At 40.5% G+C, this 13,075-nt stretch overlaps 1 protein-coding gene across 3 annotated transcripts in view; it reads left to right on the plus strand.

The window, feature by feature from the left end:
- The first annotated feature begins 11,355 nt into the window (after positions 1-11,355).
- The window catches only part of KIAA1958 (KIAA1958 ortholog), an 87,959-nt gene continuing 86,239 nt past the window's right edge, over positions 11,356-13,075 (plus strand). For all 3 annotated transcript variants that reach the window (XM_014585511.2, XM_006142743.3, XM_014585498.1), the window contains exon 1: positions 11,356-12,551. In XM_014585511.2, coding sequence (XP_014440997.1) covers positions 11,381-12,551 — 1,171 coding nt within the window. In that variant the 5' untranslated portion in view covers positions 11,356-11,380. The remainder of the gene's footprint in view (positions 12,552-13,075) is intronic.

Below are 13,075 nucleotides of genomic sequence, written 5' to 3' on the forward strand. Positions count from 1 at the left end.
TTTTTTTTTTTTTTTTTTTTTTAAAGTTAGGGCTTTAGAAACAATTTTGAAAAGTAAAGATAATGAGGGGTTTTACTTAATATAAAATCGTATTCAGCTGCAGGAATTTATTTAAAAGATTATTCATTTCTTTCTTCAGTAAGCAAGAGAGACGGGTGTCACTAACAGGGTCCTCACACCGGCTTCACGCATGAGCATTTGCCAGCTTCCTTGGATGATCTCCATATGCAAACCTGGAACTTCCCATGTGGGTCAGCCTCACAGAGCCTCCTGTTAACTTCTGTACCACCTGCTGGCCCCTAGGTCCAGGAATTTTAAATGTCATAGTATCAATTGTGAAATAAATAGTTCAGTGAATCAAAATAGAAGTTCTAGAAACATGGCAAAGTAACATTTTTGCGCTTTTAAACAAAACTGTATCAATTTTTAAATTCCTTTGCATTTCTCAGGAAAACAGTCTTTTTCCTCCTTTAGTATTTTCTGGTGGGCCAGCGGGTGGCGTGGTGGTTAAGGTGTTGTACTCCCACTTGGCTAACTGTAGTTCAAGTCCTGGACCTGAAGACTTGCTTTCTTTTTTACTTTCTCTCTGTCTCTCTCTGGTGAGTACACATGCCCTGTAGCAAATTAAGAAAATAAGAATAATAATAAGTAAAATTAAATAAATTTAAAAAATGTTCTGGAATGAATGGTTTGACTTTAATATTAAGGGTTTTAGTCCTGTGGCAGTGTCTCGAAATTCAAGCCATCCTGATGTCTGTTAAACTTATTTCAGAGTTTCTAAAGTATTTCATTTTATGAAGAAAAATAGGTTACTCACACTTCCAACATTGTCACTGACTCACCATCTTATCTGGAACAATTACACAACTTTCAGCACTCACCATGCTCCTTCCTGAAAATGAGAGTCAGAATGGAGGACTGTTAAAATGGCATATTCATTAGCTGCAAATCTCATTCCCAGGAGCAAGTATTTCCTAATAGTAAGAAAGACCTGTTCTCCCTTTCTGTGAGCCAGTAAAGGTACAGGGATTGATTTTTATATTATATAAATTTTATCTAACATGTTATATAATACTATCTTATTACATTAAGGATTTTTTTTTTTTTTTTTTTGCCATGCGGCATATGCACTCACTTTTAGAGAGAGAGAGACAGACACAGAGAGAGAAAAAGTGAGAATCACCCCCAGGGGCATAGCTACACCACAATCCCTTCCCTTCCATTCTACCCTTGGGATTTTGGGCACACATGCCATTTATCGGGATATTAATGTGGATGTTAACTGTCAGCGTATGTATCTGACCTGCAGGGGTGAAGGAGAACATCGTCTAGTCATACAGTAATGGGAGAAGGAAATTCTCCAATAAACTCTGGTTTTAAAGATTAAAAGGAGGTGGTGAGACCCAGAAAAGGAAACAGAATGGCAGAGTGATAGAGGCCAGTATTGTGGAAGCCAGGGAAAGAGGGCTTCAGGTAAGGCCAAGAACAGCTCTGAGAGCTGCCAAGAAGCTGAGAGAATAGGACTGAGCAGTGTCTACTGAATTTCTTGACATGGGGGTCATTGATAACCTTGACGGAGCAACTCCAGTGGAGTATGCAATGACACATGTATAATATTTCTACATTCTCTGAAATGTCAGCATCTAGGACAAATTCTTTGTTATAAGACACTGCTACTTTCTTAAATCTTGGAAAATTCCATCAGGAGAATGAGGCTATTTAAGTTTAAAGGTAAAAATGTTAACATCACTTACATTGAGATAGAAAGTACAGGTTTTTTATTTGCTGTTCTCTTTGAGTGGACTATGAAGCATGAATCATCATGTCAAATCATGCCCATTGATGGGAACACCTCTTTAAAATATGATCGAATAATATTGCTAGTCAACAGGGACCATCCAATGGAGAAGAGAAAATCTCTTTAGCAAATGGTGCTGGAAAACCTGGGTATCCACCTGCAGAAAGATGAAACTGGACCCCTATCTCTCACCGTTAACAAAAATCAACTCAAAATGGATCACAGATCTAAACCTAAGACCTCAAACTATTAAACTACAGGTGGATAATGCAGGGCAAACTCTTGGAGACATTGGAGCAGGCAAACAGGCAGTAATCCCCAAAATAGACAAAGGGATTACATCAGGTTAAAAAGTTTCTGCTCAGGCAAGGAAACAATTAGAGTGATTAAGAGTTGACCGGCAACCCTTGGAATGGGAGAATATATTTGCAAACTATGCCTCTGACAAGGGACTGATAACCAGAATATACAAGGAACTCAAGGTTTACTCAGGGAAAAAAAAAAAAAAAAAAAAACGATCAACTTAGGACCAGCAGTTGAACTGATAACCAGAATATACAAGGAACTCAAGGTTTACTCAGGGAAAAAAAAAAAAAAAAAAAAACGATCAACTTAGGACCAGCAGTTGACGCAATGGCTATGTTACTGGACTCCCATGTAGTCAACCACAGTTTGAGGTCTGGACCTGGTGGCTTAAACTCACGCTGGGTGCGTGTGTGTATGTGCTTAAGATCCCAAGAGGAGAATGGAGGAGAAGGGATTGTGGCGTGGACATCCCACCTGGGGGATGATTTCTCACTTTCTGTCTCTCTGTCTCTCTCCATTTTTCTGGTGAGTGCACGTGTCCTATAGCAAAAATCTCTCCAAAAAAAAAAGATCAACCCAACTGAGCAAATGAACTGAACAAACAGCTCTCTAAGGAAGACATGCAAACAGCCAAAAAGCACACCAAATAATTTTTAATTTATATATTTCAAGCTTAATCAGCTTCATAAAAATACTTTAATGACTGCTCCCTTCTCTTTCTCCTCTATGTCCTGTTGAGACTTAAGGGCATGCATGCACATGCCCCTGGCATGTTTCTAAGGCTGCCAGGTTAGGGACTTGAACTGTGTGGTTGGCCATGTGGGATCTGGCTGCTTTACCCACTAAATCATGGTGCCAGCCCCTGTTATTTTATTTTATTTATTTATTTTAAAAACTTAAATTTACTTCATTTTATTTTTTTTGACAAATTCTTTTTTTTTTTTTTTTTTTTTTTAATTTGATGAGAGAGCGCTAGGGAGAGAGAAAGAAAGCGAAAATGAGAAAGCAAACTGCCAGATCTGGGACTTGAACCACAGTCAGCTCTGTGGGAGTTCAGCATTCCAACCACCATGGCACCTGACAGCCTCATTATTTTATTTTTTATGACAGAGTCTTGCTGCTTGATTGTCCTGCCTCAGCATCCCAGCTGAGACTACAGTTGCCTGCCTGGCTGTATTTCAGACAAAGTTTCTCTGTGTTGCCAGGCCAGCTTCAAGCTCCTGATCCTACCCCAGCTTCCAAGGTCACTGGAATTATAGGTGCATGCCATTGCACTTGACCTTTTAGGTTGAACTGGGAGTTAAGCCTGTTCCTCGGGGCCGGCAGGTGGAATGGTGGTTAAGGGCACTGGACTCCCATGTGGCTGACCATGGTTCAAGTCCCGGACTGGTAACTTTCTCTCTCTCCTCTTTCTCTCTCCCTGTTCGTCTCTGGTCAAATTAAAATAAATTAAACATTTTAAATACATTTTAAAATAAAATATTTAAAATAAATAAAATAATTAAAAAAAAATAGCTTGCGCCTCCCATGTGGTCCCAGCTTGTGTAGCACAGTGTCTTAGCAATGCATATCACTGCATTGCTGGATCCAGGATTCTATGTCACGAGTGGGTATTGAATTTTATCGAATGCCTTTTCTGAATCTATTAAAATGATGGGTGTGGTATTTCTCTCATGGACTCTTAACAAGTTTAATTACATCAATTGATTTTCAGCCAGCTTGGTACTTCTGATCATAATGTATTGATAGTACTCATTTTATACATTGTCAGAGTCAGTTTTCTAATATTTTGTAAACGTTTTTTGCATCAGTGTTCATGAGGACTATTTGATCTATAATTAAGAAAATTATTATTTTTGCTGTAATGACTTTGTCAGGTTTTGCTATAAAGATTTAGGTTAGCCTCCTCAAATAAGTTGGGTAGTGCTTCCTCCTCTTCTATTTCTTTTTTAAAATATTTATGTAATTGGTATTATTGGTATTATTTCTCCCTTGAATATTTGACAGAATTTAGCAGTGAATGCACTTGAGCTTCCTTTTGGAGAAGGTGTTTGTTTTTCAAATTAATTTGAATTAAATTTATTTTATTGATATATGACTACTCAGACTTTCTGCTTCTTCCTTGTGTCAATTTGGTCATTCATCAGCAATTAAGATGTAGTGGTATTAAAACATAGCAGTGGGGCCACCAGATGGTATAGGGGTTAAGTTGTTGGACTCTCACATCGCTGACTACAGTTTGAATACTAGATCCAGTGGCTTGAAAATCACACTGGGTGCATGTGCGTGTGTGCCCAAGATCCTAGGATGAGAAGGAATGGTGATGTGACCATCCTCCTATGGCGTAATTTTTCATTTTCCCTCCTGGTGTCTCTGTGCCCCAAGGCAAAAAAAAAAAAACCTCTTTAAAACAAAACAAAACAAAAACAATAGCAACAAATCATTTGAAAGAGTCAGCGCTTGATAAAGTGTGCAGCCTACCAGGACTCTGGGCACTAATAATTAGTATAACATTGTTTTTCTGGTGAAATCCAATGGTCGGTGTTGGGCACTAATGATAGAAAGCTTAATTTTACATTAATGTTTTTCTGGTTTTGACTTTAATGCATAGAATGTCTACTTGTCTAAGTTAACTTACAGTGTGGTATTAATACTGTTGTAGCTTTGTTCATTAGAATAATCAAATCTCATATTTAACCCAAACTTTTTTTTTTTTTTTTTGGAGAGGTTTTTCACTATAGGGCGTGCGCTCGCCAGACAGACAGAGACAGAGAGACAGAAAGCGAGAAATCACTCCCCAGGGGGGATGGTCACGCCGCAATCCCTTCTCCTCCATTCTCCTCTCGAGATCTTGGGCACGCACATACACGCTCCCGGCGTGTTTTAAGCCACCGGGTCTGGGACGTGAACCGCGGTCGACTACGGGGGAGTCCAGCGACATAGCCATTACGCTAGCTGCTGGTTCCCATTACGCTAACTGCTGGTTCCCTAACCCAAACTTTTTTATAACTTACTGAATTTCAGATTTTTTTTTTTTAAGAGAAATTTTTGCTATAGGGCACATGCACTTACCAGAAAGACAGGAAGCAAGAAATCATCTCCATTCTCCTCTCAGAATCTTGGGTACATGTGAACATGCGCCCAGTGTGAGTTTAAGCTACTGGGTCTGGGACTCAAACTGCAGTTGACTACATGGGAGTCCAGCGACATAACCATTGACACCACCTGCTGGCCCGCTGAATTTCACTTTTTAATGCAACATCACTTAACAACTTTGTAAAGCTGAGTAAACTTTACAAAGCTAATCATTGTGAATATCAGATATGGGAAAATACCATTTGAAGTTATTTTTCAGTTCTTGAAAATGTAGAAAAGCATTATTTTTCAATATAGGGCTTATTGGGACCAGCAGTTAGCGTAATGGATATGTCGCTGGACTCCCATGTAGTTGACCGCGATTCAGGTCCTGGACCTGGTGGCTTAAACTCACACTGGATGCATGTGCACGTGTGCCCAAGATCCCAAGAGGAAAATGGAGGAGAAGGAATTGTGGTGTGGCCATCCCCCCGGGGGGTGATTTCTCGCTTTCTGTCTCTCTGTCTCTCTTTGTCTCTCCAGCAAGTGCACACTCCCTATAACAACAACAAAAAAAACTCTCCAAAAAAAAAAAAAAAATACGGTCTATTGTTAGACTGCTAAAGGATATTAGTAAATTTCAGAAGCTATTTATTTTTGGCATTTCAAAAATACCTTGATTGTCTTGTCTTTGATTCCATTTTATATTAAACTTAGAATATACTAAGTATATTAATAAACATGTCAGCTTGGACTCAATCTGTTTAATTGCCCTGTATATTAGATCATTATGCCGTCATAACTGTCAGCTAACATTAGTTGCCAGGTAGAAATATATTAACAGTAATACTGGAAAATATTTTTATTTTACGGTACTCAAAAAAAGTTTAAGAGCCTCTTCATGAGATTGCCAGTGAATCCAGGATATAATAAAAGTGACTTAATGATTACTGCCTGTTGATTCCTAAAGGTTGATTAGTAACAGAATTAAGTGGATAAGCTTCAGTAAAATTTATAACTGTATCTACTCTGCCTTTTATTTATATTAGTTATAGCATGTTTTTTTTTCTGACTGTGGGACCTTCAGCAAAGGTACTGTTTTACTGTTGTTTAGTAGCTTTTACCTGTATAGTAGGTTAAGTTTCTTTTATATTTTATGCTTTGATCTACCTCATTTTTATGTACTTAACTGTTGGAATATCGTCATTAAAATACTGTACCATAACATACATGATTTTCTGTGAGTGTAGATAATTTATTTTCAACTCCTTTTCTTACTATCTTATAACACGTAAAGTGGTATATTACTGAATCAGCCATTTTCTTTTTTTAATTATTTATTATTTATTTATTCATTCATTCATTTATTATTATTATTATTACTAGTTTGACCAGAGAGAGACAGAGGGTGAGAGTGAGAGAGAGAGGAAGTGAGAAAGCAAGCCACCAGATTCAGGACTCGAACCCTGGTCGGCCATATGAGAGTGTCCAGCGCCCTAACCACCATGCCACCTGCTGGTCCCAACCAGCCATTTTCAAGATGTCAGACCATAATGTCTTTTGTTTGAAAAATATTAATGCAAAAGATAAGTTTTATCTGCTGAAAAGAATACCGCATAAACAGATTTCCTAACGTAGGCAGTTGAGGGAATACTGGTTTAGTTGATTATAGGCCCTAACATAAGTATAAATACACAAGCAAACAAGTGATTAGATGATTCATAAATGCTTATGTTAATTATGTAGTTATGATCAAAATGAAAACAGGTAAAACATTTTGACATAGAGTTAAAGACCTCACAAGAATTTATTTGTAGAGTCCAATCTGAATAACAATTGTACTGGAGTATTCTGCAGAGAAAATGAAAAATTCTGCTCTGAGGTGTCAAAAAACAGAGATACGTGTATTACTTTGTGTGTATTAGCGATTGAGTTTAGCGGTAAGTAACAAACAACAATAGTTCAAATATCTAGAACAAGATGGGGGGGCCTATATTTCCACTATGAATAACAAGGAATCCTGGAGTAGACAGTTTAGAGTTGACCATTATGGTGGCTCCTCAATGTTACTAGGTTCCTCTAGCTGTTCTCTCCCATCCTTAAATTCTCCTTTCTTGAGCCTCCCATCCCAAGAGGCCCCTGGAGCTTTAGCCATTATCTTTTTTAGGCAGTAAGAAAGAGGAAGGGCAACTACAAAGACCAAGACAAATCTGTTTTCAGGGGCTTTCCCAGAAGCTCACCCAGTGTTGTTGGCCAGAACTGTGTCATAGGGTGGCCTCTTATTTCAGGGACTGCTGGGAAATATTTTAACTGAGCACATTGTTGCCCCAGCAAATTGGGACTCTAAGGAATAAAAAGAATGGACGAGTAGGCAAGTAGCAGTCTCCGCCCACACCGATTAAATAGCTAAGTTAAAAAGCTCAAAACAGGGACCAGCAGATGGCTAAATGGTTACATTGTTGGACTCCCATGTAGCTGACGGTCCTATGGTGGTTTCTGGTGGTTTCTGTCCCGGACCTGATTGTACACGTGTCTGAGGAGAATGGAGAAGAAGGGATTGCAGTGTGGCCATCCACCCAGGGGAGCGGTTTCTCAGTCCTGTCTCTACAGTGAGCGCACACACCCTATAGGAAAACTCTCAAAACAAACAAACAACAACAACAAACCCCTAAAAACAGACAAATCAGTCCTTCTTTCTTTTTTATGTTTCTCTACTTTAACCAAAGTTGTATGAAAGAAATATAAATGAAATAAGTCCCTAAATTGTTAGAATATAAAGGAAATTTAAGATCACATAGTCCTGTTATTTTAAGCTTAGAAGTAATTAGCAACTGTTTGAGGCAGCAGAGAGCCATTCCAGGTTTAGAATTTTGAGTTGCAACTTTGATGGTCATTGTTCTTATTTACTGCGGCTGCATCTGAGCTGTGGTTACTCATCTATTACACGCCTACATGCACAGACAGCTGTGTTTTATTTACATCATCAGAGGAAAAAAAAAATGAAAAACCACCCTATTCCCTTGAATGATTCCAATAAAAGAGATCAGAAGAAATTTCATGTTTCTTTTTTGAGTCTTATATGTTCACTGTATTAGTGTTGATGGTGCTGGCAGTGTTCATTTGTTCAATCTTCTATCATTTATTTGAGACAAACCGTATGCCAGACAATAGCCTACAGGAGCATACCATGTCTTGTTAATTTCTATATCCCCCAAGTAGATCCTCATGAGTGAATGATTAAGTCATAGTCCCTTCACTCAAGGAATCCTCAGCCAAGTCTGGAGATAGAGAAGCAAGTCAGTGATCAAAGGAGAGCAGAGACACATTCCTCAAGAAATGATGGTGGCATAAGTGAAGGGCATCCACCAAAACTCCAAAGCAGAAAGGGGATCTGAACAGACTTCCACAGGAGGTGGCCCCATGTTCATTCTCAAAGGGGCTTTCCAGGTGAGGAAGGAGAAGGGATACATATTAAGCCAAAGAATGTGTTTTAGAGGCCTAGTGGAGGTGAGAAAATGTGGTTAGAAAAGATGGGATCACACGAAGTATGGGAAGAGGACATGATAGTAGGAATGAGGCTTGAGCGATGGCTGTGGCCATCACAGAGACCTTAATAATAAAAACTTAAGCTACACCTGCTGATGGGGAGCTGTGGAGGCTCAAGACGAGCACTTTGGCCTGGCCACGGGGCGTTGCAGTTAGGCACCAGCAGCCTTAATGCAGAGCCCACCTCCAGTGAGGTACTTCTTGTCACCCACTCCTGCAGCTGCCCAGGGCAGACCAAACACATGAAGATCATTGTGCCTTTCCACCCAGACTCCCCAGGATCTCCCTCTGGGCAGAGCCTTAATTTTTCCATTCATTTGCAGACTGCGTGTCCCCTTGTACTTTTCCTACCTGTTCTGTTGTCCTCATTCTTACCCAAGGCCTCATAACAACGGGTTCTTTTTTTTTTTTTAAAAGGTTTGGAGAGGAGAGAGGGAAAGTGAGGAATATCACCCGTTCAAGGGATGGCCCTGCCGCAATCCCTTTTCCATTCTCCTCCTGAGATTTTGGGCATGCATGCATAAATGTCCAGCATAAGTTTTAAGGCACTGGGTCTGGGACTTGAACTACAGTTGACTACATGGGAGTCCAGCACCTTAACTACTGTGCCATCTGCTGGCTCCGACAAGCAATTCTTTCTGACTCCTTCCCAGTAAGGAATGATATATAGTCATGTGCCTCATCACAGTGTTTTCATCAACAATGGATTGCATGTACAGGGATGAACCCATAGGAGCTTAAAGGCTGTATCATACAGCCTAGGTGTGCAGTAGGCTGGACTATCTAGGTTTGTGCAAGTACACTCTATTCTGTTTGCACAGTAATGAAGTCCCCTAACAACACATTTTCAGACCGTATCCCTGTCAAGTGATGCATGACTGACTTCTATTTGGTAGGTAGTTATTCTTGGGTTTATGGGACCCCACATGATAGATACGTCCTTTATTTCTACAGTTGTTCTCCCTTATCTGTGGGGATAATTCCAAGATCCTTGGTAGATGTCAGAAACCACACATAGGGAACCAGCAGTTAGTGTAATGGCTATGTTGCTGGACTCCCACGTAGTTGACCGTGGTTCGTGTCCCCGACCTGGTGGCTTAAAACTCACGCCAGGCGCGTGTGCGTGCGTGCCCAAGATCCCGAGAGGAGAATGGAGGAGAAGGGATTGTGGCGTGGCCATACCCCCTGGGGGGTGATTTCTTGCTTTCTATCTCTATGTCTCTCTCTGTCTGTCTGGTGAGCGCACGCGCCCTATAGTGAAAATCTCTCAAAAAAAAAAAAAAAAAAAAAGAAAGAAACCACACATAGTACTGAATCCTATATTTGCCTTTTAAAAAAAATCTGATAACCAAAGGCCAGCAGGTGGCATAGTGGTTAAAGCTCTGACTCCCACGTGGCCGATTGCAGTTTAAGTCCCAGACCTGGTGGCTTGAAACTCAAGCATGCCCAAAATCCTTAGAGGAGAATGGGGGAGAAGGGATCATGGCATAGCCATCCTCCCTAAGGGGTAAGATTTCTCTCTTTCTCTCTCCCCATCTCTCTTTGTCTCTCTGGATTTAATATTTTCTCATCTGGTTAACTATGGGCAACTGTAACTGTGGAAAGTTGAACCACAGAAAAGGGAAAAGACTACTCTTAATCATGAGATGAAAGGCAGCAGGTCAAGAATTTCAGATAGCCAGGAGGCGGGAAACTTGCCCCTGAGAGTGGTAAGAGCTAAAATCAGGCCTACCCACTGTTGCTTCTAGTCTACTGCCTGCCTTTCCACTGGGTCTCCTCCCAGTCTGTTCCCCCTTCTTTGCTAATGATTTTCTTCTCGCTTTCTGAATTAGCCGCTCATTCTTTCTGTGGACTCCCAGTTATGTTGTTTTCTGATACCCAGCAGAGTATTGATTTCTGTTCTCTGACATCCATCCTGGAATGGATTGGATCTTAGAACTGATCCAAACCTCTCTGTTCGCTCTGCCTTTAGTAATGAATTTTCTGATGACAAAGAGGACATCGGAGGTACATCCTCTTTGTTAAAATGAGCAATGCATTTATTGTGTTTTTTTAAAAATAATTTTTAACAATTTCTCTTCATTTATCTATTTATTTAAATTTGACCAGAGAGGGACAGAACGAGAGTGAGAGTGAGAGAAAGAGAAAGAAAATGAGAAAGCAAGTCACCAGGTCTGGGACTCAAACTGCAGTCAGCCATGTGGGAGTCCAGTGCCCTTACCACCAGGTCACCTGCGGCCCCAATGCATTTATTATTAAGAGGCTGACTGACCCTATTTCTTTGACTTTGGAAGTGAAATGTACCATGACAAAGTTAACCTCTTTTTTATTTCTCGTTTCTTTTTTATTTCCCTCTTTTCTTTACTTATGAAGGCATTACTATAATGATAAAAGAAAATGAACAAAAATTTTTCTCCAAATTCTTCAATTGCAAGTCACTAGCTATTCTTTCTTTTTCCTGTGTTCCCTTTCAATTCTTGCCCATATGCATTGATATTAACAGGATGCAGTTTGGAAATTCCTTTTTTTCTTTTTATGCCAAATAAGCGTAGTTGGAGGAAATTAAAATAATTGTGATGTGGGACTGTGTGGGGGTGATAATGACTTCTTATTTTGATTATTTCCCTTTAGGAAAGACACTGCTGATCCTGTAACATGGAGGATTGTCTTCATACCTCATCTGAGAATCTGTCCAAATTGGTCAGCTGGGCCCACAGCCATGGGACCATTTGCAGCCTCATTCCAAACCTGAAACACTTGCTTTCTGAAGGTTCCCATGGGAACCTGACTGCAATGTGGGGCTGCAGTGCTGGCCATGCTTACCACTGGCCACTAACAGCTACTTGCAGAGCTGGGTCCCAAGAGAGGGTCTGCTTCCAGGATAACAGAAGTTTTAACTCCGATAGTCCCAGTATAATTGGGGTGCCTTCTGAGACACAGACTAGCCCTGTCGAAAGGTACCCAGGGAGACCTGTGAAGGCAAAGCTAGACTGTAACCGGACCAGAGACTCTTGTGACTTCTCTTATTGCAGTGAGCCTTCTGAACTGGACGAGGCTGTTGAGGAATATGAAGATGAAAACACTCTTTTCGACATGGTTTGTGAGTCTTCGGTTACAGATGAGGATAGTGACTTTGAACCCCAAACCCAAAGGCCTCAAAGTATCACTCGCAAAAGGCCTGGCATAGTCCCGTCTTCCCTCCACTCAGGCTCCCAGGCGCAGATGGTTGATGAATGCAGCAATGATGTCATTATCAAGAAAATCAAACAGGAGATTCCCGAAGATTACTACATTGTGGCAAATGCAGAGCTTACTGGAGGGGTAGATGGACCAGCCCTGTCATTGACACAAATGGCAAAACCCAAGTCTCAGGCTCATGCTGGCCCCTCCTGTGTTGGGTCTGCTAAGCTGATTCCTCATGTAACATCTGCCATCAGCACAGAACTGGACCCACATGGTCTTTCTGCATCCCCCTCTGTCATCTCCAGACCAATTGTCCAGAAGACTGCCAGGGTATCTCTGGCTTCACCAAACAGAGGACCTCCTGGTGCCCATGGCACCAACCAGCAGATGGCTATGCAGATGCCTGTGAGCACATCCCATCCTAACAAACAGATCAGTATCCCTTTGTCTGCCCTGCAGCTGCCTGGACAAGATGATCAAGTGGCTTCTGAAGAATTCCTGTCCCATCTGCCCAGCCAAGTCTCCTCCTGTGAGGTAGCTCTTTCTCCTTCAGTTAACACCGAACCAGAAGTGAGCTCTAGTCAGCAGCAACCCGCTGTCGCTCCAACCATTACCACCGAAGCCACAGCACAGTGCATACCAGGTATGGCACATGAGGTGACAGTGAGTCCCTCATCCTTGCATGCCAAAGAATTCTGCGCCATCAGCACTTCTAAAACCATTGGCTCAGTTTGCAAGAATTCATTATTCTCAGAAAGATAGAAATAATGAAATATATTACATCCATGTCAGTGTATAAAAGAACTTCCCTTGAAATAAGGTCATTCATTCAAGTATTATACCTTAGGGCTGAGAGGACAGCTAGAAGATTGTGCTATTGATGTTGCATGGCTAGATTTAAGGTTGATATCTGACCTTAAGCTGAATTTTATAAATTTTTATTTTTGAAAGTTAAAAAACATTATTTCCAATCAGTATAAATAGCCGTTTGATGCTTGAATGACATTGGGTAAATTATATAATGACAGTAGACCTGATGCTTTTTTGGTATTTATTTGTCTGAACCAAGGTCACATTGCTAGTCATCTTAGTTGCTGTGGTAGTTTGAAACAAGTTTTTTTTTTTTTTTTTTTTTTAAAAAAAACACAATTTTAAAAATTTTTTTTA

Source organism: Tupaia chinensis, unplaced genomic scaffold (assembly GCF_000334495.1).
Source record: "Tupaia chinensis unplaced genomic scaffold, TupChi_1.0 Scaffold000081_1, whole genome shotgun sequence".
Lineage (NCBI taxonomy): Eukaryota > Metazoa > Chordata > Mammalia > Scandentia > Tupaiidae > Tupaia > Tupaia belangeri.